At 38.5% G+C, this 27,228-nt stretch overlaps 1 protein-coding gene across 2 annotated transcripts in view; it reads right to left on the reverse strand.

Moving 5' to 3' along the window:
• adcy8 (adenylate cyclase 8 (brain)) overlaps nt 1–27,228 on the reverse strand; it is a 64,433-nt gene that overhangs the window by 29,512 nt on the left and 7,693 nt on the right. For both annotated transcript variants that reach the window (XM_035431059.1, XM_035431060.1), the window contains exons 2-6: nt 11,025–11,174; nt 6,253–6,383; nt 4,444–4,555; nt 2,717–2,844; nt 1,148–1,306 (exon numbers count right to left, since the gene is read on the reverse strand). In XM_035431059.1, the coding sequence (XP_035286950.1) occupies nt 1,148–1,306; nt 2,717–2,844; nt 4,444–4,555; nt 6,253–6,383; nt 11,025–11,174 (680 nt within the window). The remainder of the gene's footprint in view (nt 1–1,147; nt 1,307–2,716; nt 2,845–4,443; nt 4,556–6,252; nt 6,384–11,024; nt 11,175–27,228) is intronic.

The following is a 27,228-nucleotide window of genomic DNA, read 5'->3' on the forward strand; positions in this document are numbered from 1 at the left end:
TGTAGGCAGCGCAGGATCATTTAGAGAAGGGTAACCCGACACGGCAATTACCAGTGAGTCTTCCATTTATTTATTTATTTTGAATGTGGAACTAAAATTAGAAAAAAAAATGGGGACAATTTACTTGACGGATCATTAGATCAAATCTAATTTGTTACCGCGACGCGGCGTGTGGGTCAAAGTTGAATTTTGGCCATCTCCCCCCCGGCCTCGCAGCGCCGCCTGCAATCTCAACATGCCTTGCGGGGGCCACCGCCACCTCTCATTCAAAATGAATGGCTTCACCGCAAAACGAAGGGAATTACCCAAAATTCAGTTCAGGTTAATGACGTAGGAAGTACTTTCCATTTTTCTTTTTCTTTTTTAAGGTAAGCGAGGGGCATGACTGAACTGTGAAAACATGCTCTTTCTTTCCGTGGTGGGCCAAACTGATTAAATGCATGCACCAGCTAATGCATAATTTAATCCATTTGTTACTATTGTCAACTGCCTCCAATTTTCCTGAAACTTAAAGCTCTTGTTAGGCTACTATTAATACAGTCATGCTTGTTAATTTATTTAGGCTAATATACTGCACCTCATGAGATACTGATTAATTTATTAAATTAATGTTTTTAAAATGCTTGATTGGTGATTTTTCCCTTTTTTCAATTTTCCATGATTTTTAAATAACTTTGCCATGACAGCTTCATTAGCCAATATTTTCCCTGACAAATATGCCCAGCCTTATTCATGCTGTAATTTCATGACAGCGCATGAACCCACGATAAACAACATATTTCCTTTTTTCTCACTTGCTGCACTTATTTTAAAGCTGTTCTGTAAAAAATCCTCAGAATCACTTGTCAGTGCACCCCCTGGCAATTTATAGTTCCACAAGCCTGGTTCAGGTGGTGGATGACTCACCTTTTCCTCTGTTGTCATATAAATTTGAGTAAGGTTGCGTCTCTCGGGAACATGTCACATATTGGGTGATGTCATAAGTCTTGTCCTATTTCACCCTTTGTATATGCCTCAAGCCCCTGTCAAGACGTGGACTCACCCATCCCTGGAAATACGCAATTAAAGCCTCTGAGGCCATAGACTGTGAGTCCAGAGGGCTCTGTTTTGGACAGGGCCTATTTCACAAAGCTGCCCACTCACTCACCCTGGAATTCCGCCCGACTCTAGCTTATTAGCGATGTCCACATCCCACGACCAGACGTCGAACTGCCACTTTCGCAGCCCCAGCACGCCGCACAGCACAGAGCCGGAATGGATCCCAATCCGCATGTCAATGTCATGCTTCGTGCGAGACCTCACATACCTGGTCCAAAAGCAGATAAGAAAAGGACTGAGGCCTGGCTTAAACCCTTTCACATCCTCATGCTCATGCAGAGACTACTGAGATCTACAAAATGTGATGATAATAAATACATACACACATGCATACTAATCTGTGCATGTGTGTGTGTGCGTGTATGTTATGTTGTATTAAAATTAGAATTTTTTTTTCTTTATAAAAGCATAAAGTAGTAGTACAGTACCTATTGAATAACAATCTAGCTAATGCTACTACTATAAGCAAAAGCATTACTGGGCTTTCCATATTCTCTCTGTATTTTTGACATGAAAATCCACTTTGCTATTTCTTGATTGATTTAACATATTGTCAATAAAATCCCCTATTATATTTTGCATAAAGAAGAGTTTGAAGTCTTTTGTAATTCTCTGGGCTTTTAGAATTCCGTCTGTCAAGCTATCAAATGAGAAAATGTGCACATTTTTGCCATAGATAATAGTTCAGCGCAGGCGTGATCGACAGCATTTATGGCTTCTGTCAAGATTTAAAATACCACGCTTTTCTGCTATTGTCCACTTCGGGGTGTCAGAGAAATAGGATGTAATCTCTAAATGGCCACTTAGACAGCATGGTCCTGGCTTTTCCTATTGGCCTTTCTCACCTCTAATGGGCCATTTGTGCATCATTCTAACCTAGACAGGCCAAAAATGTATATTCATGGAGGTTACACGTGTGTTTAGCCACATAACCTTTGTCATTGCTGGACTAACGGCAGTATTCCTTTAACAGGCCAAGAGCATATCTAATAATAATAATAATAATATAATATATTTGAAATTATCAAAGGTGGGAACCACCCAGCAATGACCTGTGGGTAAAGCAGCTGCAGCATTACTTCCCACAATGCAAGTCATTCAAATGGTGCATATCTTTGACTGCACTGCAATGCCTGCTCTTCAGTTATAATCCACACACCTTCACACTGGCTTTCTATGGGGAATTGCACTAATTGATTAGTGGCTAAGCCACTGATGAATAGTCACACATGTGTCCAATGAACCTGTCTAATTGTTAAATTTCTCTTGGTTCAGAGGCGTCACAGCATGCACTACCCCCCTCTGTGGTTAATGTGTACACAGGTGTCATTCACAGCTATACTGTTCACTAATGTAGCTTTGGTCTTGAGGAAGCTATCAGCAGTGGATATAGTGAGCGAAAGCACCACAGCATGCAAACTCTATATGGTACAACTCCTGGAAATGCAGAGACGTGTATAGAGCTTATAGAGTTTGACACTGAAAGAAGCATACGGTAACTGCAATAACAACAATTAATAATAATAAATTAAAATTTAAAATGTGGTGGTAATTATGTTCTTCTGTTTCTGCTAGATATGTAACGTGCAGACTGTCATCGCGACGGTGGCTCGAGTACCTGATGGTTTTGATCATGCTCAGTCCCATCTCAACACAGCAGTGGGCGTGGTCCTGCCGAGGCTCAGGCAAACCAGACACACAGTAGTAGCAGTCCCCCAGGATCTTAATTCTCAAGCAGTGATTCTCCTGTGGAGGAGGGGTGCCTGGATCAGTCTTGCAAACAGAGAGCCTGGCCTTGCGCCACTACAGTGTGATGTCATCCTTTCAATGCCAAGTGCTTGACACCACATTGTTTATAAGATTCCATTCCCATACTGTTTCAACCCCAATGAATAGAACTGTGGAAGGCTCCATGTTTTTTTGTACTGGGCTATTGTGGAGCTAGCATTGTCGTAGCTGTCTAATCTTTAACCTTGGTTGCTCTTTGTAAGTGGATTGTGTTCAAGTAGTCTCATCAGTAGCTAAAAGCTTGTATGCTTACTTAATGGAGTGTAGTTCACAAACTATGCTAATCTAGCCCTGGTGGGAAACATACTGAAATTATTACACACTACAGGCATTACATCTAATGCATATCCTATGAAGGGTAACCTAGGAAAGTTATTTGGCAAAGCAAATAAACAATATTAAACTAGATGTGTTAATTGCCATCTTGGTTATTAACAACGAATTAGTGGTGTGCTGTTCACATCCGACTGCCTATCAATGGTGCTGCCTTTTACACGAGAAAGATTAAAGAAAAAAATTAGCTTTGATGTAGAAACACAAACAGGTGTGCCTTTCAAACAACCCTCTATTTCGGGGACTGTCAACGGCTAAGATTAACGTCACAGATGCCCAAGCTATTTATTTTTATATAGTGGCTGATTAGCAGCAGATTAATTTAGTGCCCATATGTGCTGCGATATTTTAAAATCTCAAAAGGAAAATCATTTTTATGTCTTCCATTCAATTAAAAACAGAGAAATATGAGTTGAATTTTCCGCTCTACACTATATTCAAAAATGCACTTTAAAGCATTCATGGCTATTTGTCAGCATCATTATTATTCTGGCTGAGTTAACATTGCTGCTTTATAATTAACTGTGCACCGTCCATTAGCCAATTAGTAAAAGGAAGGCTTGGCTTCTTGTGTACTGGACAATTAAACATTTATGCGAATGGAAAATGGAGGTCATTATGAAATACCAGCAGGGAATTAATTTAGACTTTTGCTTTTGGAGTAAACCTACATTAAAATTTGGAACAGTTCACTCCATATTTGAAACATCAAAACTATGAAAATCATAATAGCTTTCAAAATCATTTGGTTTTCAGGTTCATATTTCAATCCTAAAGGTATTCCTAGATAAAAAGAAGCAGTGCATCACTTTCAGCTCAGCCTTTACAATTTATGTGATAATAAAATCGATTTAAAGTTTGGCAGTTGAGTATTTATTAACAAATCAGTCAACGTGTTTTTTAGTGTTGATATAAATTTTTTAGCAATCAATATTATTTTGCATAATGTAATACCATTAAAAAGCTTCTTTGTTTTAACGAATCTTATCAAGTGAAATGTTCTTACCCCACCGGGACATACAGTTTTTGAAGTGTAGTTTATTTTACTGACCAAATGCTATTAAACCTTTTCCTAACAGTGCATAATTTCATGTGGGATTCCGGTCATCATGTGAAATTACACGGATCCATAAAAGGACCACTGTCCTCCCATTACAGAAATAAATCGTCATCAAACTTTTGAAAATTGGAAGGGTTTCAGTAAAGCATTCCGGGTCAACTTACATGTGCAAGGCGATCGAAGCGGGCAAACAACTCGTTGAGCATTCTGACCAGTTCTTGTGCAGACAGGGTAGTGGAGAGGTTGGTGAAACCCTTCACGTCTGCAAAAAGAATGCTGAATAAAATATGGAAATTCAACATTAATATTCCATTCCGCTAAACCAGCACAGCTACAGTGCAGACATAAAAAAAACAATTTAAATATAAAAATGAATTTGCATTATCCAAGTTGACACCAACAGACATGTGTGGAATGAAAATCACTCTACAGTAACAGATCAGCATCTGCAATGCAGTTGCTGCAATACGGTCATGCTTGGCCATAACTGGTTTTAAATTCAGTAGGAGTAACTGGTTGCTGCCAAGTCAGGGTTTACACAGGGGGGAAAAAAACTCAAAATATACATATTTTCCCATTGAAACAAGTAAAAACTTGATAAATATATTGGCAGACAGTTGACTGATCAAACGCTTTTCAACAAAATATCAAAGAAGAGGATGTGAATATCAAATTATGGCAGCACATGAGAGAAGAATAATCTGTTAGAAGCATGTTCTTCTAGAAGAAGGAATAGGGCATTTACGAGACAGATGGTGAGGTGTGAGACTACCAAAAACACTCTCTCATCATAAAAGGTCTACAAGAACATTTCTGTCTAAAACCCCTCATCGATATAAATAAGATGAGAGAGGTATAAGAAGAAAATGTTGTTGTAGCTGTTTTTTACTGCACTACACCTACCCAATTTATTCTAAGGTTGTGAAATGTGGTTTCACTTTAAGTAGCTACAGTAGCACCATTTACTTGAGGTGGACTTTGAGTTTGTTAGCTATCAATATATGTCACAAAATTAAACATATCAAAGAAAAATACACTGGAACCTGCTTTTAGGCATATTGGATGCAGGAATAACCTTTGTGTAGTGACAAGAATCTAGGGTGGAATCACTGCTATTTAAATGCTTTTGGTATGCAATAAAGCACCCAATTTCTATGAAGAGTTTTCAGAACATTCAAAATATTAAATATTCATGTAATGCATAATCTGTTAATGATATGTAATGATGTATTTGTCCATCTCTTCTCAGCATTTTAAATGGGCTGCTAAATACATACAAAAAATGACATTTTGTATGCTGAGCAATTACAATAATATACCTGCTCTTTCAAACAATCACTCTTGAAAGCTTATTGGCCTTATTTCTCACACTCCTATTTGATCTATTCCCCTTGGCAACTGGCAGACCAATCATCTAACTTCCTAGCCAATATTTTGCACTTTGCACTGGGTACAGAAGCAGAGTAAGATGGATTTCGTAGGAACTAGCTACTACTATATTCTGTGACATAATCCAAGGACAAAGTGTCATGCAACATGTTCCCTTAATGTTGGCTCAGGATTAAAAATAAGTCAAAGCAAAACAAAGGCCTTAGGGAAAAAGTCTGTGTTATTATCTGAGAAAAATCAGATGTGTTTTGAGAAAAAATAACCCTGTCACTGCAGTTACACAACAAAAGAAATTAGCATTTTTTTGTTAGTTACAACTTAATTTAGGCCATTTGTACCAGACATCTCCATTGTTTTAATTATTAAATATCCTAGAGAAGGCATAATGAGTTTGGATTTTTAACAAAAAATGTTTTTAATTAACTATTGGCTGATAGCCTGCAGCTTCCCAGTAATCCTGCAACATCCATTATTGTTTAATTGGAGAACTGGAGGTCTGAAGTCCCCATAGTGCATCCCATAAGTGACAATGTCAGTGATGAGAGCTCGCCAACCACAACCCCCCCCCCCCGCAGTGACCTTACCTGACATTCTCATAGCGGTGAATGTAGATCTTATGGAACTGGTGCTGGAGGTGCTCGTCTTCCACATTTGTCATGTCATTAATCATCTCCAGCACCACAAACCGAGGTAAAACAGATAGTACCAGCCTTTCCTGGAAAGGGGCAAGGGAGAAAGGGGGGGTTGGTGGGAGAGAGAAGAGATTCCTGTTGAACCCAGTGTGGACTGAAGCTGCATGCTAAATGGAGACTTGGAGTGCAGCTGAAAGTTAGTGTGGGACCACTCTTTGCCCTTGTGATATTGCCACAATATAAGTTTTATACTGTAATCCATACATTGCATTCCTCTCTGGAAACACTGTCATAAAGGGAAAATTCTCCACACTTTGTTAATTCTGTATGTTGTCAAATATTAAATAAGGGCGGCACATTGACGTGGTTTGTTTGCACTGTTGCTTCGCAATAAGGAGGTTCCGGGTTCAAGACCCAGCCACCTGGGTCCTCTGTGCGTATTCTCTCTGTGTTTGCATGGCTTTCTTCCGGGTACTCCAGTTTCCTCCCACACTGAAAGGCATGCATGTCAGGTTAGGTATTCTCCCACCATTGCCCTGTGGCTGCCCACTGCTTCGAAGTAAGTAGGATGGGTCAAATGCAGAGGATGAATCGTGACACAGGGTTCAAGAATGTATAACTTTTTATAGGCATTATATATTAAGTTGGGATTTTTTTATCAACACTGCAAATTTCTGGAGGGACAGAAAAAACAGTGCTCATACAGGTATACACAATTGCTTTTGAAATTGTAAAGATAATGTAATGACAAGGCCTAAGCATGAATACAGATGTACATACTCCGTGTGTTTAACAGGAGCAGTCTTTTCCAACATGCATCACCTTGGGTCATTTTTAAGTTGAAGGAGTGCTATCTTGTCAAGCAGGGTACAACACCTATCATGTCCTGGGTGTTTATATTATCCTCAGATAGTAAACATACTTCTTTTTGTTTTAGGGGAATTTTTCCTTTAAAAGTCTGAGGGCCTTTTCCCAGCTAACCACAAGGCGCTTTATTTTTGCCTTAGATAACCAATGTAAGGCGACATTACTTTTGTACTCATTTGCACAATAGCATTTCATTACATTACTGGCATTTAGCAGATGCTCTTATCCAGCACGACTTACACAGCTTATACTGTACATAGCATTCACATTGCATCCATTTTAAAATAAGATTATTATTTCCACAAATAGCTGTATAGAATCTATTCCTGAATTTCTATGCCACACTGCATGTATACACACACAGCAAATAAAACTTAAATTGAATTTCACAACAGCTGAAATGATAGCTCAATAGATCTCTTCTGACAAAGATCAAAACCACATCAAAAAATACCCCAAATCACTTTAGTAGCTGATCAACATATTTAACCAGCGAAATAAATAAATTTATAATTAAAATAATATAATATTCCTAATAATTATGTCTTCTTTTATGTTCACTCCAACCCTCTTTGTTAATCCATCTGTCTGTGAATTGGGAAGTTAACAGTTTATTTAATCTTGGTAAAAAATCTTTAGAAATAAGAAATGGTTCAAGAAAAAAAATACTCAGGCTGGTGCTTGAAGGCCCTGAAAAGGCCGGGTATTTGCCAGGACTGTTACAGTAATGGCATCACAACGTTGTCTCCACTCGCCTCTCAATAATCCCACCCTGCGTGAAACAGCGTTGAAGTGTTTCATAAGAGCTCTACCCCATGGAGAGCACCAAAGTGAGAGACTGAGAGTGTGTGTGATAGAGGGAGCGAGAAAGAGAGAGAGAACAAACTAAAGCCTTTTCTGGCTTCCCCTTTTGAGAGTTCCTGAGTGGTATAATAATGCATCGGCCCTCACGCACCCTCGTGGCGTGAGTCGAAAATCTCAGAATTAAGATTCTAATTGACTGAGGACTTTAACACCGTCGTACTAATTCTGTCTGTCTCCTCAATATCCAGCCATAAAAATGAAAACCTTTTTGTGTTCCCAAAATTGCAAAGATAATCTGACAAGGGACAGAAAATTGAATTGTGAACCCACTACTAGTGAAAGCGCAACCTAAAACATGTTCAAATATGGAATTAAATTATTTTAAAATTATATTTAAATTAATTTATTTTAGGCATTATGCTCCCAGTTGTTTGAATGGTTTGCCAGAGGACCTGAGATGTGGCCGAACTCTAACTTAATTTAAAAACAGACTGAAAGCTCTCTGTGGGCTTTGCTTAGTACTCGTGTGTGTCTGTGCTTGGATATTTGCATTTGTATCAGCTGATGGGGGTGGTACGTGAGGGTTTTCTTTACATATGTATGCACGTGTTTGTGTGTGTGTGTGTGTGTGTATGTACATGTATGTATGTATGTATGCATGGTAAGAGAGATTCAATGTGTATGAAATGTGCTATATAAATAATAATAAAATAAAATCTGACTTGACTTGTCTGAAAAACTTAGTTTAATCTAGCTCGAATTCAGACTGTGCCAGTGCCAACCTTGACTGGGAGTCAAGCAGAATGCCCAATGGCCTTTGTTGCTTACAAAGGGAAACATTTTAACAGCAGGGTATTCTTTACCTCATGACTCAAAAGTCTCAAAAAACTCTTCTGGTTAATCAGGCACCTGTCATCTCAGCTCTAGCTTTAGTACAGGAAGAACAATATGTAGTCGGTTTTAGAGACCAACGGTGAAAGTCCTTGCCCTCAAGAATTGACAGGGAACAAACCGGCTTTCAGTTGTGATTGGACATGCCAGATTTGGGCAAAGAAAATTGTGGGATGCAGTGAGCATAATGGTGGTGCACCAAACACACCTTATACTGACAGATCTTCAGAGGACAAATTTTTATTTGGACACAAATGTTGAAATATAGTATCACTATTTCTTTGCATGCTTCTGCCCTGCCGTATTAGCATGGCATTGAGATTGTAATTCCCTACTCAAGGGCTTTCACTTGATGATATCTCTCATAGCTTTGATGGTCAAGGTTATGACCCAGGAAATTGACCGATTGTCTGAAAGCGGATGTGCCCCTTGAGAACGAGCAATCAACTAACTCAGTGTTGAAATGAGGTCGCTGCATGCAGGTTAAATTGAATCTCAGCACTCTGACTCTTCACCATGATGTCACTGGGCTCATTATTCCAGGACATCAAATCTGGCTGAGTCATTGTCTTCAAGCACAGACCTCAAGAAGAATATATTCTAAGCAGGGGTTTGAACCCTCCAGCCTACAATTTGTGAATAAGGCACAATAAAGCACAGACATCAATGTGAATGTCATCTGAACAGGTTCAATACCCAATGCCTGCAACTGATATATCTGCCATTAACAGTCACAGGGTCTGATCAGGGGAACAAATCACAATCTTTGGGAATATGCAGCATAGCTGCCATGAAGCACAATTCCTTCACAGTGCTGTCAGGCCAGTACCACCCACTATCCTAAACAGATGAAGGGAGTTCTGCTGCTGCTTTACCATTGGTGCTACGGTGAACATGAAATAAACAGTGTTGGCAAGTGGGGAGTATCCATTACATAATCCACAAGCGAGAGCTACTAATGCCATTACCGTAATGCAATCCCATAAACGAGCTTGGGCTGCACCTGCGTCCTTGTTTGCGCTTTCCTCCAGTCATTTTCCTCCAGTTGTTTGAACTCCCAACCTTTCAATGCCTTAAACTTGGTTTAATCAACAACCAACCAAGCATCAGGCAATGAGGTTTCATTCGGGAAAGGGCACGTGTAGCCAAAAGAATTTTGCAGAAGTGAAGACTGGCAGATCAAATTTGTTTTAAAGCTACATCAGTCTCCCTTGCGCTTGCTCTGCCTCTGAGCTTCACATGGTTCATCAGAGATTTTTATGGACCAATCGTGGGAAAGGGCAATGACTGGACAGAGTCTAATGTCTTGCGCTGCAGGGATGTTACACTGTTTGCTTTCCTCGGTCTTGCATCTGATAAGGAGGGAGAGATCATTCGCCCATGTTATTTTCAGTGCCTTCCGGGGGTTGAGTGAGCACCACTCCATTAAAATACTCCCCACACACACACACACACACACACACACACACTGCACACACCCCCACTTCTGCATTTTATCAAGTGTAGCTACATTCAGGAAATACTCAGCCTTAAAAGCTTTCCACCGGTGTCTCTCACTGACACAGAACGGATACACTCCACCGAGCAAACACAGATATGCATCTCTACCTTCACAGCAGCAAGATTGTCTTTCAGGTCCATGTAGAAACTTAAAAACACAATAGGCTGAGCAGCTATTGATTGGCAATAGGCATTCACAGCTGCAAATGGTGACCATCGGTCTCACACTGAATGTTCAATAACAAATACATCAAGTGTGAATAGCGTATATAAAAAACCCTGAGCACCACTTCTTAGTGCCATACATTATAAAAGCACCATCAAAAGCCATTGTAGGGGAAAAACTTGTCGCACAAGGACAATCAACAGAAAATCTTGATTTGACCCTGCTCTGATAAGCTTTCAAGGAACACACAAGGACACATCTACAGGAACTTCCACTTTCACTATGAATATTTTATAGATCACGATTGTACTCCGTCAGTTCAGGCAGATGAAAATAGTCACTTGTGAGAACCAGCACTCTGCATTCCTTCCTGGCCGAGCCAAATATTTTCTGTCACCACCCAGAGAACTCAGGTGATGGCAGCTCTGTATGAATATTCATAAGCGAGGAGAATGTATTTCTATTGGTTGTTGCAACAACGCAATGCGGCACTCACCTGTCTCTGGTTCTCCGTCTCTAGCCGGAGCCTGGCCTCAATGCACCTCCTGGTCTCCAGGAAGGCCTGCCGTTGGGCCCTATCTGACAGGTAGCTGATGAACATGCCTGCTGTGTTCATGCACATGAACAGCACCGCCTGGGACACCAACTGAGGGCACAGAAAAAAACGGACAGGGTTGGCCATGAAACAGAAATAGTCGCCACTCTTCAACAAACACAGCAATACACCTAAACAACACAATACAGGAGTCATCACCTGCTTCCTGTCGCACATAACATGACAAGAATGTTTGCTTGTGGCAGGAAAGGTCAAGTTCAATTCCTGGCAGATTCTTTTTAAATCTTTACCTGCCCTTGTACAAGTACATTCAAAATTTAAAAACCATGAAATTGCCACACATCATTTGACAGTTAAGAAAAGTTTATTTTGGATTGTTAATTATAGTAATGTAAATACAGTTAATTTTCTTTTAAAGCAAAAAAAAAAACAAAAAAAAACTTGTTTTTAACTATGAGTCAAAGAGCTGTATTTTCTAGCTGGCACATAGTGTGCTGCCAGCTGTCGCACTGGCAAAATTGTGTTTCGCAATATATTTTGTCACGACTGAGTGGTTTGGTAATTTTGTGACTCGCTAGGCGCCAAAGTGGGAGGGGAGCTGCTGGGGGTGTGTCAGTCAATATCGCATAGCGCAGTGCAATTTTGGCAGCACATCTGAATTTTAGGGTCAGTCTAGTCTGTCATTTGCGCTGTTTGCCACCCGCCTGCCCAGACCAGGTCTAAGGCATAAGGAACAGGGCATCGTCCAGCAGATTGCTAACTTTGCATGCGATGTGCGCATGTTTCAGAGTCTATTGAAAATGCAATCAGTGGTTTTCATGGATCATTTGCCATTCAATTTGACTTTGTTATAAATCCCAGAAGCATTTTAATCCCTGTATTTCTTTCTATATTCAATTGTTAATGGCTGTTATTTTATTGCAGTGAGATCCTGCATTTTGTTCTTTTTCTTGCATGCGTCTGTAATGAGAAGACTGACAATAAATGCAACTTGAACAATCTTTTAATTTTAAATGACTGTAGTTAAAATGATAGCAACAGCACTGACACTATGGATAGACTGCCTTTATAAACAGACTTTGATGATTAATGCAATATTTTGCAACAATCTCTTTCTGGGATAATAAATGTAACGTAATATAATAGCATAATATCAATAAAACAAAAATGTAGAATTAATTAGCATTTGAGTGAAAATGAAGTCATAATCATGACAAATTAGTTCATATCAACATAATTGAGCCAACAAACCATACTGGCAGAAATATTAAAATCAGCTTAAACATACATTGCCTTGCCCAGTATTTTTCTATTTAAAATAACAATATTTGTGCAAAGAAAAAAAAAAAAACATTTTTGTCATGTATACTTTACAAATTATTGATGGTCACAGAATGTCATTACCATTCGTGGTCAACAAGATATATATGGGAGGAACCGGCTGAATTGTAAAAATTTTTACTGAATTACTTAGAAGTAATGCAATCAAAAGCTATGAGCGTACACGTCTGCCACAATAAATAACATTAAGTTTGAGGTGATCATAAACAGCTTGTGTACCATTTAAACAAATGTTAACATCATCCAATGTTACAATTGCAAAGTATGTGTGGGACAGTTATAACAGAGGTAACACAGAATAATTGCATAAATCGTTAATATCAGAAATATTTGAGACAAAAGGCTGTTGGTTCTAAAAAACATACTGTACATGGATGTTAAAACCAGCAAATGATTAGGAATGTCATGTTTTTTATTTGTTATTGCCAAAAACAGTACATATGCGGGACTGGATCAGCTGTGGTTTTGTCATGTTTTAAATACACTTATTTTGTCTCTGTAGTCAGGTCAATGGGGAAGAGAAAACAAACCCCTTTCAGCAAATTTAGATTTTCTGTAGGCTTTACATCATTTGTTGGCCAGTAACTAATCATGTGTGAGGTGGAAACCTGGTTTTACCTGTTCTATACCCTTCTGTATATATGTTCTATTTGCATTATACAGTATACAGTATGTGCAAGTGACAGCCATGGTGCATGGGGAAAGACTTGCTGGTTTGTTGCATAGCAATGTCTATCATAATTAATACCTTGTGAAACCTATGCTGATTTGGAACCAGGAGATAAATAATCAAAATAAGTATATTTAAAACATGACACAACCACATCTCATCCAATCCCACTCAGCTCAGTTAAGCCATGCCATTGTTGTAAATTAACGATGGAAATGTGTTATAATTTCTCTTTGTTTCATTTGAGCAACACTGAGTCACACATTTTATTTTATTTTGTTTAATAAAACTTCGTTACCGTTGTCATTTTTTTCTTAGTTATAGCGCATTGAAGATATTTAGCTACAGGTTTAAAGAGAAATTCAAACTGACCCATAATAAACGTTTCGGCTATGTTTTCATTCTGAAGGAAGAAAATTAGAACAAATTCAAATGAATTTCTCTTATTTATGAGATTCGTTCGAACTGAATTTTTTGCAGAAAGGTGACAGCCCAACCGTGCACCACCCACCTAGTGAGAAAAATCTGATTAGTCTATCATTATCCTCGTCTTCCATTGCAGCGGTAGACGACAGAAATTGGCAGCATGCCCTGTGCACGCTTTTAAAGGGAATGAAAAGAGGTAATTTGATTGGCTATTAATAAATGCAGCTACACCACACCCACTGATAGTACATTCATTGTATCCCCGCCCTGTTTCCAGGAACACCACACGTTTTTCACAGCACGATCCTCACCTCAGATCCCAAAAATACGAGCAATCACGAGTCATGCCCAGTGCACCACGCTCCAAGTTAAATTTTTAACTTTTTATTCTGCTAGTTTTGGACACAAATGGCTACAAAATCGACAGGGATTGACCCAAACTCAAATAGGTAAGATTGGTAAGATTGTTGAAAAAAACAAACAAAAAAAAAACATGGCCACAGCCAATTAACTTTCAGTGGGAGCCACGTTTTTGAAAAAATGCTTATAAAACAGAAGTGGTTTGATATACTATGATATAACTTGGTATTTACACTGACAGGCACACAAAGACTGCAACCCTACAGTACTGGCCCATTGAAAACACGCTGATACTATAGACCTCAAACAAGAGTTGTGAAAAATATTAAAAATATCATACTTAATATTTCCAACTATGTAATGAAGTTATTATATTATATAAAGAAACTATTAAACTTTCCACATGAATAAAAAATAGTAAAATATTGATAATGTTTTTTTTTTTTTTAATAGCAATTTAGGGCATTTTTTGGGCCCTGCATTGCTGTATTTAAAGCTTTATAGCTGTACAGTTATATTTAAATTAAAAAATTAAAAAAAAATTTATTTTTTATTTTTGTCAACCAAGCTAACAACATAATTTGTTCCAAAATACTTCTTACTCTATTTTAAAACACATACTGCCACCACCTAACTAGCTAAATCTTGTCGTTGGGGCAGCATCTCTCAAATGAGCTATAAATATGCTTTTTTTAAAGAAATACTAATTACATTTGAGGTGGGAAAAAGGTAATGGTAATATGTATTCATAAGCTAGTATTAATTTATCAAATGCACATAATGGCTCCAGATAATTAACAGCTGAGTGGCTTGAGGACAGCTAAGCAGCTGAGAGCATACTGGGAAGGAGAGAGGTATATTTTTGGATCTTGTCTCATCCAGGCAACAGCACACCCTTACCTCCTGAGGCTAAATTTGGTGCTCATCCTTCCCCAAACACAAATAGTGGTGAACAGACGCAGAAAAACAAACTGCTCAGTGAAAGCATTCACAGAACGAGGGAAGGAATTACTCTTTGTGGAAGAGAAAACCCTGTCTTCCATTTGCATCCCTTTCCAAAGCATGCAGTGAGACAACCTTGTTGGGCACAAAGCAAATTTTATAGCATACTGGATAGGCTAACAACTGTATTTTTCATATTTGAAAATTCTGTTAATTTATTTGAAAACATAGTCACACACTGGCATGGACTAATGGCTTAAAAAAAAAACTTGTCAAAAGTTTTAGTTCAACACAAGAGGCCAGTTAGCCTATGTAAAACAGAGAACTCTCAGCAACTAATAAAAAATCCAACCAGAACTATGGCATTCTCCTACTATTTTGATAAAATGTTTCCATTGTCATTTGGTAGATAAGCCAGAATGTTTCTCTTGTGATTAGCAATTTTGAACAAATTTATTGTTTGGCTTTCATTGATGATTTCATACCTCAAAAGTAAATACGCAAAACAAATATAATTTAATTTGGCCCATTTGGCAAACATGTTCCACAGTTAAGAAAGTGAAGTGGGCAACTAATTGGAACAGGAAATAACAACATAACTTAAATAACAGAGAGTCTGGTAAGCTCGGTTTTATTATTGCAAATTCCATGAGCTGAATTCTCATGCTCCAGATTTGGGCATAGCAATCAGATGTCATTGTGCCATATCAAAGCCAGTAGTACTTGTTCCACTCAAGCTGAATTTACAGAGATGACCACCATGTGCAGTCAGTGTGGCTCGTATGTGCCTTGGCATAGAGTCTATGTGCATCTGGAATTCTAAGGGAGGAACACCAGAATTCAATGAGAACGTCAATCAACTCCCACTTGGACGGGACGGATGTGGAAAGGCATCATTACCTCAGGCACCATTCCAGAATATCCCATAAATGCTTGTTTGGGTTCAGATCTGGTGATGGAGATGATGTACAGATACCATCATTGTAATTTTCCTCCAACCACTGGACTGACTGGATGACTACTCAGTTAATGGATGCAATGAAATTTTGAAAGACACTACTTCCTGTATATTAGTCATATTTACATGTGACATACAGTGAAGATGATCATTCAGTACCACTGAGTAACAGCTGATCTCAATGTTGCCTGGTAATGAATTCATCCATACCATGCAAGGAAAATATGGCCCACACATTACAGAACCTTCAGAAGGCTTGTTGTTGTGTTTCCATGTTTTCTTCATTATTAGTAAATCAATGCCTTAAATGGATGATACGTGGTATTTATTAATTAATAATAATGATGGAGGGAAAAAAATGTACTGGGGGTGGGGGGGATGGAGGGGGGGGCGATGGAAACAGGGACTGATGAAATTACATGCAACCATTATCAGTTATGTACAATTACTCTTTGCTTGGTACATCCTGAGACCTTGAACAGCTACAAAGGGCAAATGCACTCCCTCGGCAGACCTGGAAATGAAGCAAGACAAGCCCAGACAAGTGTCTCGACACCTGCTACTTCACGGCTCACTAATGCATCTCTGCAAGGCCCTGGCAACACTTAAAATGGAGCACACCAGCAATTAGCAACTTGCACTTCATGTCAAGCAAGATTATACACTGGATCTTTAAAGAGACAGTACGCTTTCTGAAGAAATATAATTTCAGTTTTACTATATGTTTTTTGATCGGCCCAGTTTGTGTACAGTTAGAGATATTTACAGAAGTTACTTGCAATGTGCTGACTTTAGAATTTCTGGTATTGGGACAATCAATGGTTTGAAGTTTAAACCAATAAATAAATAAATAAATAAATAGCTTTATGCAAGCAGCTTGTACAAGGTACTTTAAAAAACATACAATTGTAAGTGAAAACAGTAAAATGGGTATCAAACTGAAAATAAAGTTTCAAGTTTATATTAAAATTCTAAGCTATATTGTCAATATGTTACAGTTAAATGGTGTTGTAGGCATGACATGCAGCAGAGCGTACTAGCTAGCTTGTTGACTTTGTTTTAAGCAGGAGTTAGTGCACTAGCTAATTTGTGACCAATTAGTAAGCAATAAGTAATATTAAAAACTAGTGTGGCAGTACAGTTTGTTCGCCTCAGATAGTAAATTTAGTTTGCTTTCACAAGACAGTAAAGATGGAAGGATAGTAGCTTGGTAGCAATCTAGGTAATGAGCACAAGGTCTATGGTGAAAATTCTCAGCAACCATAACTGTTGCCAGTTTAGGTAATTGCCAGTTTGGAATTCTGAAATATGCATGCAATGTTAAATCAATGGCGACTTCATTTTAAAGCTTTTGTTTTAAACTGTAAATGTTATTGCAGATGTAATAGAGGTAGGCAAGTTCATGGTAGGGAAATTTGGCATGTCTCACTTTAAAACTTTATGAGGCGTTAGTTCCCAGAAAGCTAATGTGGAATAATAAAGATCTGAGAGAACAGTAGTTGACTCCGCCTTGAGCAAGCCAACTAATGAATGATGAATGAAGGGCTTAGATGGACTGAATGGTTATTGTCATCAAAAATTCTTATGTTCTCTTATGCTATTGAATAGGATGTCTAATTGCTTAAAAATGCTGTTAGCACACAAATAAGGAAGCCAGCATGGAGGGGAAGAAGGAAAAAAAGTCAACACTACAGAGCTTACACAACAGTTGCCAGGCTCTGAAGTTAGTTTCCTTACTCTCAGAGGACACAGAAAGCCTGTCGTTACAAGCGTGTTTACAAGACAGCCACTTCAGAACACGGCCTACTAGAAGAGGCTGCAGATAGCCACTCTGACAACGTATTACAATTACAATAATTCTTTGCCTTCGTACTTCTAGGACCATCTTTATAATTGAGGGCTTTTCTTGTAGTACTTGTTCGTAGGCTGTCTACAGAGGGAGAAAAAAACAGGACTGAAATGGGACGAGGTGGCGCGTGGTAGCGTTGTTATTTGATAAACAGGACCAAAATAGATGTATCCCGTCGGCGTGCTGTTATTGTCAGTGTCTCACTGGGAACACCATCAGATATTTAATTTGTCACTGATCCCCCGCATGGTTAAAGACCCAGTGTATGCACAATGAAAATATAAACATGGAGGCAATTAGATGGGCCATGATGTTTGGAAGGAAGAGCAGCAAACAGAGTGGCAGTGACCACCCATGCACTTATTAGCAACAATGCTGACATGAACGTGCTGGCTGGCTGACAGCAAGGATAATGTGGATAGTAAAACTACTACAATGGCATGGATTCAATCAAAACTCATCAAATGCAAATTTATTTTTGGCTTTCTTTCCAAACTGTGCTTTTAAAGGAGAAAAAGATACACTTCATAGATATATCCAAACAACTTTTTTCTCTCCTTTTTTTTTTGCTTTTCTGAAGACAGGTGGGAGAGAAATTTCTCATGGGTGCAACATTACAAGCTTTCCCATTCACTTCCTGTTTTTCCACTATAACGTCAATGCATTGCATGGCTCACCTAGCTGCTGTCTTATTCATTGTGTGGTGTATATTCATTATCCAATCAGTCTGCATGTTAATTATTAAGTGCTTGCTTTGTAATTTCAATCATATCTCCACCTCTAAGAAAGAATGTACCCAATCTAAGGGCATCAATATTTCAGTGGTATCATTAACTTCATGTTCCCTGCACTACAATGACAGCATAGCCGTCATCGTCTAAAGATTTATGGCTTGGTTCTGTCAAGCTTTAATTTGCCAAGGCTGCAAACAAAGAGTACAATTGACATTTGTCAGACAAACTCCTGAACCACATTTACCATGTTGTTAAAAATACAACTGCACAAAGTACCAGAGTGACATATTCATAATTTTATTTCTATTTTAGTCATTTAATTGAGATTTGATGCATCAAGGGTCTTGCACCCTTGAGGGAAATTATTATCTTGTGCTGAATGCTATTTACTGATAGGGTTGCCATATTTAGAATGTGTCACAAACTGGACAGCATGCATAGCTGGAAACATGCAAGCTGGGCTTTTCTATTGGACCTTGGATTCATTGATATGCAAATTCACAACAAACTACCAGCAAATTTCTTTCATCAATTACTCAAACCTCACATTAAATTGTCTGGTTGGGACCACAAACTGGACCTTTATAAATAAATTGAAAACCAGACATTCTGGTCGAAAACCGGACATCTGGCAACCCTATTTATTGAAAGAAAAATGTTTCTGTGAATAGTCCAGAAAGTTAAGTACGATTTTTCCAGAATCTGTTAATCGATCAAACAATGAATCTTTTTATCCATACGATTTTATAAAGTATGAGGAAAATACAGTTGACTGTACTGTACGTGACTGGAAGCTCTATCTCGTGGCCCAAGTACAAACATACTGTAAGAAGTGATACACCTCTATCAAAAACATTAGTGGAGCAATGATTTCATAATGAGAATGAAGAAAGACTGTAAAATCTTTATTTTGTGTTTACTCACTTTGTTCATCACTTTGTTAATTTTGAGGAGTTATTTTGAGAAATGTGAAGTTATCTCCAGTTACTCTGACTAATGGATATTGACAATGACTTGGGTCTAATTACTCTGTCGCACCGCTGTTCTTTTACAGGGCATAAATAACAATAAATACATTTCAAATTGATAAACCACTCTCTTGCATGATATATCCCAAGAAAAGATGAACAGCCCTTAAAGGAGAGTCATTGAAAACTTCAATGAAAGCAGACCATTGTCAAGGAACGGCTGTGTCACTTCTTACTTGCCGTTTATCACAGACTTCACATCATTAAGGGAATGCCAGTTTTCTCAATTACACAATAAAATTGCAATTATGCCCTTGACGAAATATGAATCACAAGTTTGGGACATAAATTGTATTAATAATCAAAACAATAGACTCCATTTAATCCATTGAAGTATGTACTTAACAAAGTTTAAGTTAGAAAATGTGTCTAATTAAATACGATTAAGTATTACAGTGATTGTAAAATAGCACACATAAACCTTGAATCAAAGTAAAGGCTGCAAAGTACAATATATGCAGCATAAAATCACAGACTGTACATTTTGGCATCGCTGAAAACTGGAACGAAGAATAAGCTGAGAAAAAGACGGCCAGCTCAAATTGACATTCCCTGCCACTGATCTTTCCACTCCCACATCCTTCCATTTGTCTTCCATTGTGATCTTGGTCACTAGACACTTGGTGGCTCACGCACAAAAAAATAAAAATTGTAATCGATTTAGGAATTGATCACTGTCCTCTCCTCCAGGCAAAGACTACTTCTGACATTTGGTGGTGTCTGGAAGTGAAATCCATTATTGCATGAGTCTCTGGCAATATCCTGTGGGCATCATTGATTGTATAGACAATGATGGCCTTAACCTTAAAGAGATGAAGGCCAGATAAACCGAGATGGACATGGTGCCATTAATGTCACAGCAGAGATCTGGAGTCAGTCTGAACCATACAGTATAGTCCTGCTTTAGGCTACAATAAGCCTTGAATTTGACTGGGACACTGACCAGGTTCCTTTACCACAATGCAAATTGCTCACATGCTTTTAGAAACACAACTTCCTCTTGAAATCTTTGACAGAAAGGGACCAATGTATTAATTTCTGTGGTATTACAAACTAAATAAATATAATTTAATGAAATAAAAAATAAATAAATAAATACATAACTTGCCATTTCATATAATGATCTTTAATCATACTATACCATTGAACATAAATCCCTTATGTCCCTTATGTTATGTTATGTTATGTTAAATGAGATCAAAAATGAGAAATACTTTGGAAGACTATTTGAAATACTGTACAACAGATCCATTAAATTTGCCCAGGTGGGAGCCATGTTGTGTAGGATTCTGTTTGTCATTTCCAGCAAAATAGCTCAGCTAGTCCTAATGACTCCTGGTGGAAAATAACCCTCGGAATATCAGGTGTGCCAAATGATTGCCTGGACCTACCTTTTGGAGGCAATGAAGCGCCTACTCATCTTACGGTGTTGTGTAACCCATTGGTGGTAAACCTATACTCTTGATCCAAATGACAGGGTAGACTCCTTCTTTCGGGTCGAGCTTTGACCTTTCTCTTAGGGCATAGGACCAAGGCCTTCAGGGATTTATGAGAATGCTCGCTGAAACTACACTCTGCACTTTGCCATGCTCCCTGTTCTACGAGATACAGGGAATTTGCTCTCCATCCCACCTCCTCACTCCCCTGGGAGGTCTGCGTACTTAGTGCTCTGTCTGAGAAAAAGTCATCTAACTTGGAAAGGTGGGTATACTATATATATATATATATATATATACCAGCTCTAAAATGTATCAAAACCTGTTTCTTGAATTTCAGTGCATACAGCAATCCGTCCATTTTCATTATATTGCATTACATTACATTAGAATCACTAAAGCAGATTCTCTTATCCCGAGCTAAAGTGGAGAAAATCAGTGTCTCAGGAATACAAAAGTGCAATATCACAGAATGCAGAGAAGGCCAGTTTATAATCAATGCTAGTAAAGATGACCAGAAAAACCAAACATAGGTGTTGTTAACAAAAGTAGATATTAAAATCAGTGTTCATACATATAACAGGGTTGCGGACTATCCCACAATGCCAGTGCAAAAGAGCCACTTCCTGGTACCTGTGGATAACCGTTGTCCCAAACGAAGCACATGCCATCAAACGAAATCACTCGCAGAAGTGCTGTAAGCTTCTTATGTGCACACAGTTCACATTCGCTATCTGCACAATTGACACAAAGGAAAGTACGCTTTAAACAGTTCATAATCCCCTTAAAAGCTGGCCCTAGGGAGAAGGGCAGGTGATGCACAGAGGCTATGATTTGGTCACTCAAAATAACCCCGCAGGCAGCACAACGTGTTCTTCCGGGGGGCGGGTCCCCTCGGGACCTACATCGGACTATAGGGAGTCATTGACAGCGCATTCATTACAAACTACCAGTAAAATTCTCCCAATTACTCTGACCGGACATTACAAGCCCATAGCTTGCTTGAACAAAGCGTGCATGACGTATCTCCGCTCAAAAAAAGAAATCGTTGGACAGTGGTGGCCTACCGTGTGTGTTGCCTAGTTTAACTATTTCCAAAATAAAGTATAATTGTACCTGTATTGGCATAAAAATAAAAGAATTTGGGCAGTATCATATCTGGACAAGGAAAATTCCCAGTTTTATATTTAAAACACCATTAGGCCGATCCATTGGATACTGAAAGCAAAATTTCCAGCCTAAAACGGCCCAGATTTATTATGTGCAAAGTTCATTATCACGTGAAAATATAGGCCAAAGCAAAATTATATAGAAATTTGTATTAGTGTAAAAGTAAAATCATTACACCAGTATAATACCTGGACAAAATCCCAGCTTTAGATTTATACCATTATCCTTGCCTAAAATTGACCAAATTTATAGTGTCACCACCATGACTGCTCTGCCCAATGTGAAATGCATTGGCAAAGTTATCGTGTTACTGTACTATGACGCAATATTGCATATTTATGTGACCATACCACAAAATATCGAGTGCACAGTTGTGTCTATATAAGGAAAGGGGATGCTTAATGTCATGAAGTTCTCAGACTGGCCACATTTCATGTCTATCAAGTGTACCTGTCTGTCAGGCAGAAACCGTATCGAAGAACCAAGGCTAGTGCTAGTAATAAGCAAGAGCACATAATCGCAAAGGGCATCACACAATTATGCTGAATCAAAATGTTGATCCTATTCAGTAGCATTTTTAGTATTTTCAGTATTCCTCTAATCGTTTCTGATACCATTTTGACTGAAAAGTTATAGTACATTTGTGATTTGATTAGTACTCCATTACATTTGATATAAAGCTTTCAGTGAAAGGATTTGGCATCACATCAGATTTCACTTCTAGGTACTAAAATGTGAGGAGTGATATTTTGGCAGCATTTTGAAGGCATTTGGCACTACATTTTAAGCTAAGAGACCAGTAGATGGCAAGAAATCTGTTTCCTTCATGCTTGGACGGAGTCTCAGAAAACCACAAATAACCAATAATAATAATATGTAGGTTTATAGATAGATGATGCTGTACTGTTGAAATTAATTTCCAGGTGTTGAAACTTTTGCTTGTCTGGGCCGTGGATGTGCTGCCACTCCGGGCCATGGATGTGCTGCTTCGCTGGGTGGTGGATGTACTGCTACTCTGCTATATGATTCTAAATGACAATCACTGCCCGTTAGAGTGATGTCAAAAGAACATTAGTGACAGTGACTCAAGTCCTTGTTCAAGCACAGCGTCCGACAGAAGCTCCAGTCGCAGGACAAATCACCACAGACAAGGCAGTAAATGGGAGGAATGGAACTACAACAAGTCAATGTACAGTTTGTTATAAATGTAGAATAGTAGCATTATTTGTATAGCTGAGCATATATTGAACAAGAAATGTTGGGTGGCTCGTCCTGTTACGGAAGTGCTCTAGTGCATAGTTGGACCCCAGGGGCTGAGATCGAATCCAAGCAATGCCAACTGTGGCTACTAGTGGCTACATTACTAGTCCTGCAGGGTGACGCATATTGTGGTGGTAGTAACAAAGCCCAGTGTTCAGCTGGGATCCTGTTGCACTCTAGCGACCGCTGTGGTCAATTTAGTGACCACAGTCTGCTTGCTAAAGCTGCACATAAAATGTCTTCCTTAGACACTTTGGGCTCTATTTTCTGGCCAGCGCAGGGTGTGTCGCAAGGCGTCGCACTGGCAAAATGGTATTTTCATCATGGATTTAGATGTGTCTGAGCCATTTGGTAATTTCTTTGGGGTATGTCAGTCAAGATCTAGAAGTAGACTGCAATTTTGGGGCAGGTTTTATTTTTTATTTTTTTATTTCAATTTTCCAGTCTGCCTAATCGGTGAGTTATTACCTCTCCTCCTGCCTGCTCAGACGACGTCTACGTTCCAGCCCAGCATAAAACGGATTGCTAACTTCAGGGCCAATCAACAGTTTTCATGGATCAGATGCTGTTCCACTTGATTTTGATATAAATCCCACAAGCAGGAAAAATGCATAGTACTTGGCATTCATTGTTCGTTGTCTTTTTTCTTTTTTATAATTTGAATTCCTGTACTTATTCCTGTTTTTAATTGTTTATGGCTGTGTTTATACTGTGGTCCCTGGAGTACTGCATTTTATTCTTTTCTGACAATAAACACAACTTGAACAATCCTTTCATTTTAATTAAGTAACTGTAATTTAAATGATAGCTACAGTACTGCCACAAATGATGTTTTATGGATTAGGCACTTATCAGTGCCTAATCCATAATATGTAATAAATGCAATATCACCATAAGACAAAAATGAAGAAATTATGAACATTTGTGTTAAACAAATAATAGTCATTCACCTTCCTATATATTAGTCCATACCAACATAATTGGGCAGTCTAATATATTTTATTGTTGCAAATTGTATAATCAGCTTGAACATTTATTTCTTGGTCCAGTATTTTTATACATAAAATGATAATATTCATGCAAAACAAGAAAACATCTTTTGGCTTGTATACTTTCTTTCAAATTACTGATGCTCACAGAATGCCATTACACTTGTGGTTGAAAAGATAACTGTTTTGAATACGTGTTACAGATGAAAATGGCTCAGAGAAACAACAGAACAGAAGAAATGTCACAGATAAAGGTTTTAAGAAAACTAAACTACATAGCATTTCCATAATTTGTGCCAGTACTGTATATGCAAGCTACATACATTAACTGCATTAGTTATCTCCTCAAGCTAATTCAACATAATCTGGAAGTGCTCAATATCAAACAAAACGATAAACAACCAGCCATGTTATTGTTTTGTCTGGAGGGTATATCATTAGTTAGCCTAAAAATGAAGTTGAAATATGTGGGTCATGCTATCCACAGAGACAAAATAATAACCAAGGAGAAAGTCGCTTGCAAAGACAACTGTTCATTATTTCTAAAGGAAACTGCTCAGTCCAGTTTAGTTTAAGTGAGTAATGCCATTCTTGCGAGTTAATTATGGAATCGTGCATTATAATTTTTTCTTTTGTTTGAGAAAAAGTTCATAGTCATTTTGCTGCTGTGAACGTGATCACTGCCATTGTTATGATCTTCCCTGATTTTATTTTGTTTAATAAAACTTCTAAATACTGTTGTCATTGTTCAAATGCGCTATGCTATAACTAATAATTTAGCTACAATTTTAATGGGAAATTAAAACTGATCCATAATAAAGGTCAAGGGAATGTTTTATTTAAATTCTGGCGAAGGAAAATTCTCACAAATTCAATGAAATTTCTCAAGAAACCTCTGATCAATATACATCTCTTCCATTGCAGTCATAGACTACAGACATTGGCAGAAATTGGGCAGAATTATTAAAGGGAATGAAAAGAGTTAATTTGATAGACTATTAATGAATCCAGCTGCACCACACCCACTGATAATAAATCCAGTATAATCCAGCCCATGCGCTATGAGCTGTATGCTCCTCACCAGCATTCACTAGCCACACCCAGTGCGCCCACGTGCTGCGCCAATACCTGCACCCACGTGCCGTGCGACATTGATTCCAGAACAGAGAGCCCTGAATGTCTGTGCAAGCTTGATTTGTGGGCTGCAGTGTGAAGGTGTGAACAGAAGCAGCTAGCAACAACACATGCTTTGGAGAGAACGCACGCTTGTCTACTGTACACTTCTCCTGCAATGACTGCAGAGACTGCAGGAGAAGTGCAGCTGTACACAACTGGGCATTCCAAACTGGGGAGAAAATGTAAGGAAATCATTCTGAAAATGATATTGAACTACTTTTGTAGTTTTCTCAAGGCTGCAATGGCAGTACTTTACAGTACCTTGGACTCAAAACTGAAGGATTCAGACTGCAAGATCTCTGCTCATTAATACCCTGCTTGTTTACTCCCACACATTGACGATTTTGGCCATCCATAAAGGCTATTTCTATTAGCGAAATATATGTCAAGTGTATATAACCACAGCAATAGTTCATTTCAGTAATCATCAAATTGGCCTTCTAATTCACCCATGCTGTCTCAGACCTTTTGCTAAAACCACAGATTCTTTAAAATCACCAGATTCCCACCACCAACATTTCAGTTTATAAAAGGAGATTCTGTATTACTGTACAGTATATCCATTACCATTATATTAAACTTGGCCACAGCATTTAATGACTTTCCAAATTGGAATGTTTTTCACTACACAGCAGGGTGACAGAGCTTTCAACATTAGGAATATAGAACTGAGAGTCTGGTGGTCCAACTTAATCTGCGACAAGACCAACCTAACTGATGCGTAAGGACATTTGTTTCATCGAACACAATGCTACAGCATCCAACCTGTTTGGCTAATGATCTGGCAACCAAGATCAGTCACTCAGCTGGACCTTCGGCATCATGATTAACAGTCTTTCCCTGTCCACTCTGGACTAACAAAGAATATTGACTCATGGAGTGTCTCTATCACTGAAAACAAAAGCATTAAACAATTAGCTGCATGCCAGTTATTCAGCACTGTTGTTATAGCTGTCCATTTTTTTCCTGACATCCGGTGGAAAGGGAGAGGCAAGCAGGATGAACAAGCACCGCCATACATAAGGAAGAAAGACTACAAAAGCCTGCCAGGAAGCAGTTTATGATTCAGTGCAACAAAGAAGAAAGGATGCACAAATGGTAATTACGGAGAAGGGGAGAGATGGGAGGGAGGACTCACAAAAGAGAGAGAGATAAAAGGAAAATGCAAGGATGAGGGTCTGTCATCAGCTTAAGCAACACTGCAGAATCAAAACTGGGGGACGGGGATGTCTGCAGGTATCAAACACACACAGATGGTGAAATTCTTATCTTTCCCAACAAACCTTGCCCCCTGGGAACACATTTCAGAGCAGTGGAATGCGTTCATGAGCTTGCAGGGCTGACACCATGGAAACACAGTTACCCAAAGTAGATTGGTAACTGTGGAACTTGATGTGCAAATGAGTTCGAAGCAAAAATAGTCTGAACATTTTAAAACTGTACAAAGCATCAACATAAATCTCCGACACTCCTATAAAATTCAGTAAACAGTGCATCAGGGGCTAGTTGCACCATCCATGTGTTAATGTATTTACTTGCAAATGTTCATTCATGGTCATTTTCACAGAAAAAATGGTCATTCTTGTTAAATCAACTATAGTGTACCCTTTACTCTGAATTAACACTGAAAATGTTATGGCATTAATTGTAGGACATTGCAGATGTGATGGGAGAGTACTGAACTGTGTGCGAGTCATTTTTCAACGCATGTGGGGCACATTCAATAGCTTCTTTTTTATTCACTGTGCATTTATCTTACTCATGACAAATCTGTTTACATTTCATGTGTATAGCGTTTGGCACAG

This window comes from Anguilla anguilla, chromosome 8 (assembly GCF_013347855.1).
Source record: "Anguilla anguilla isolate fAngAng1 chromosome 8, fAngAng1.pri, whole genome shotgun sequence".
NCBI classification, from domain to species: domain Eukaryota; kingdom Metazoa; phylum Chordata; class Actinopteri; order Anguilliformes; family Anguillidae; genus Anguilla; species Anguilla anguilla.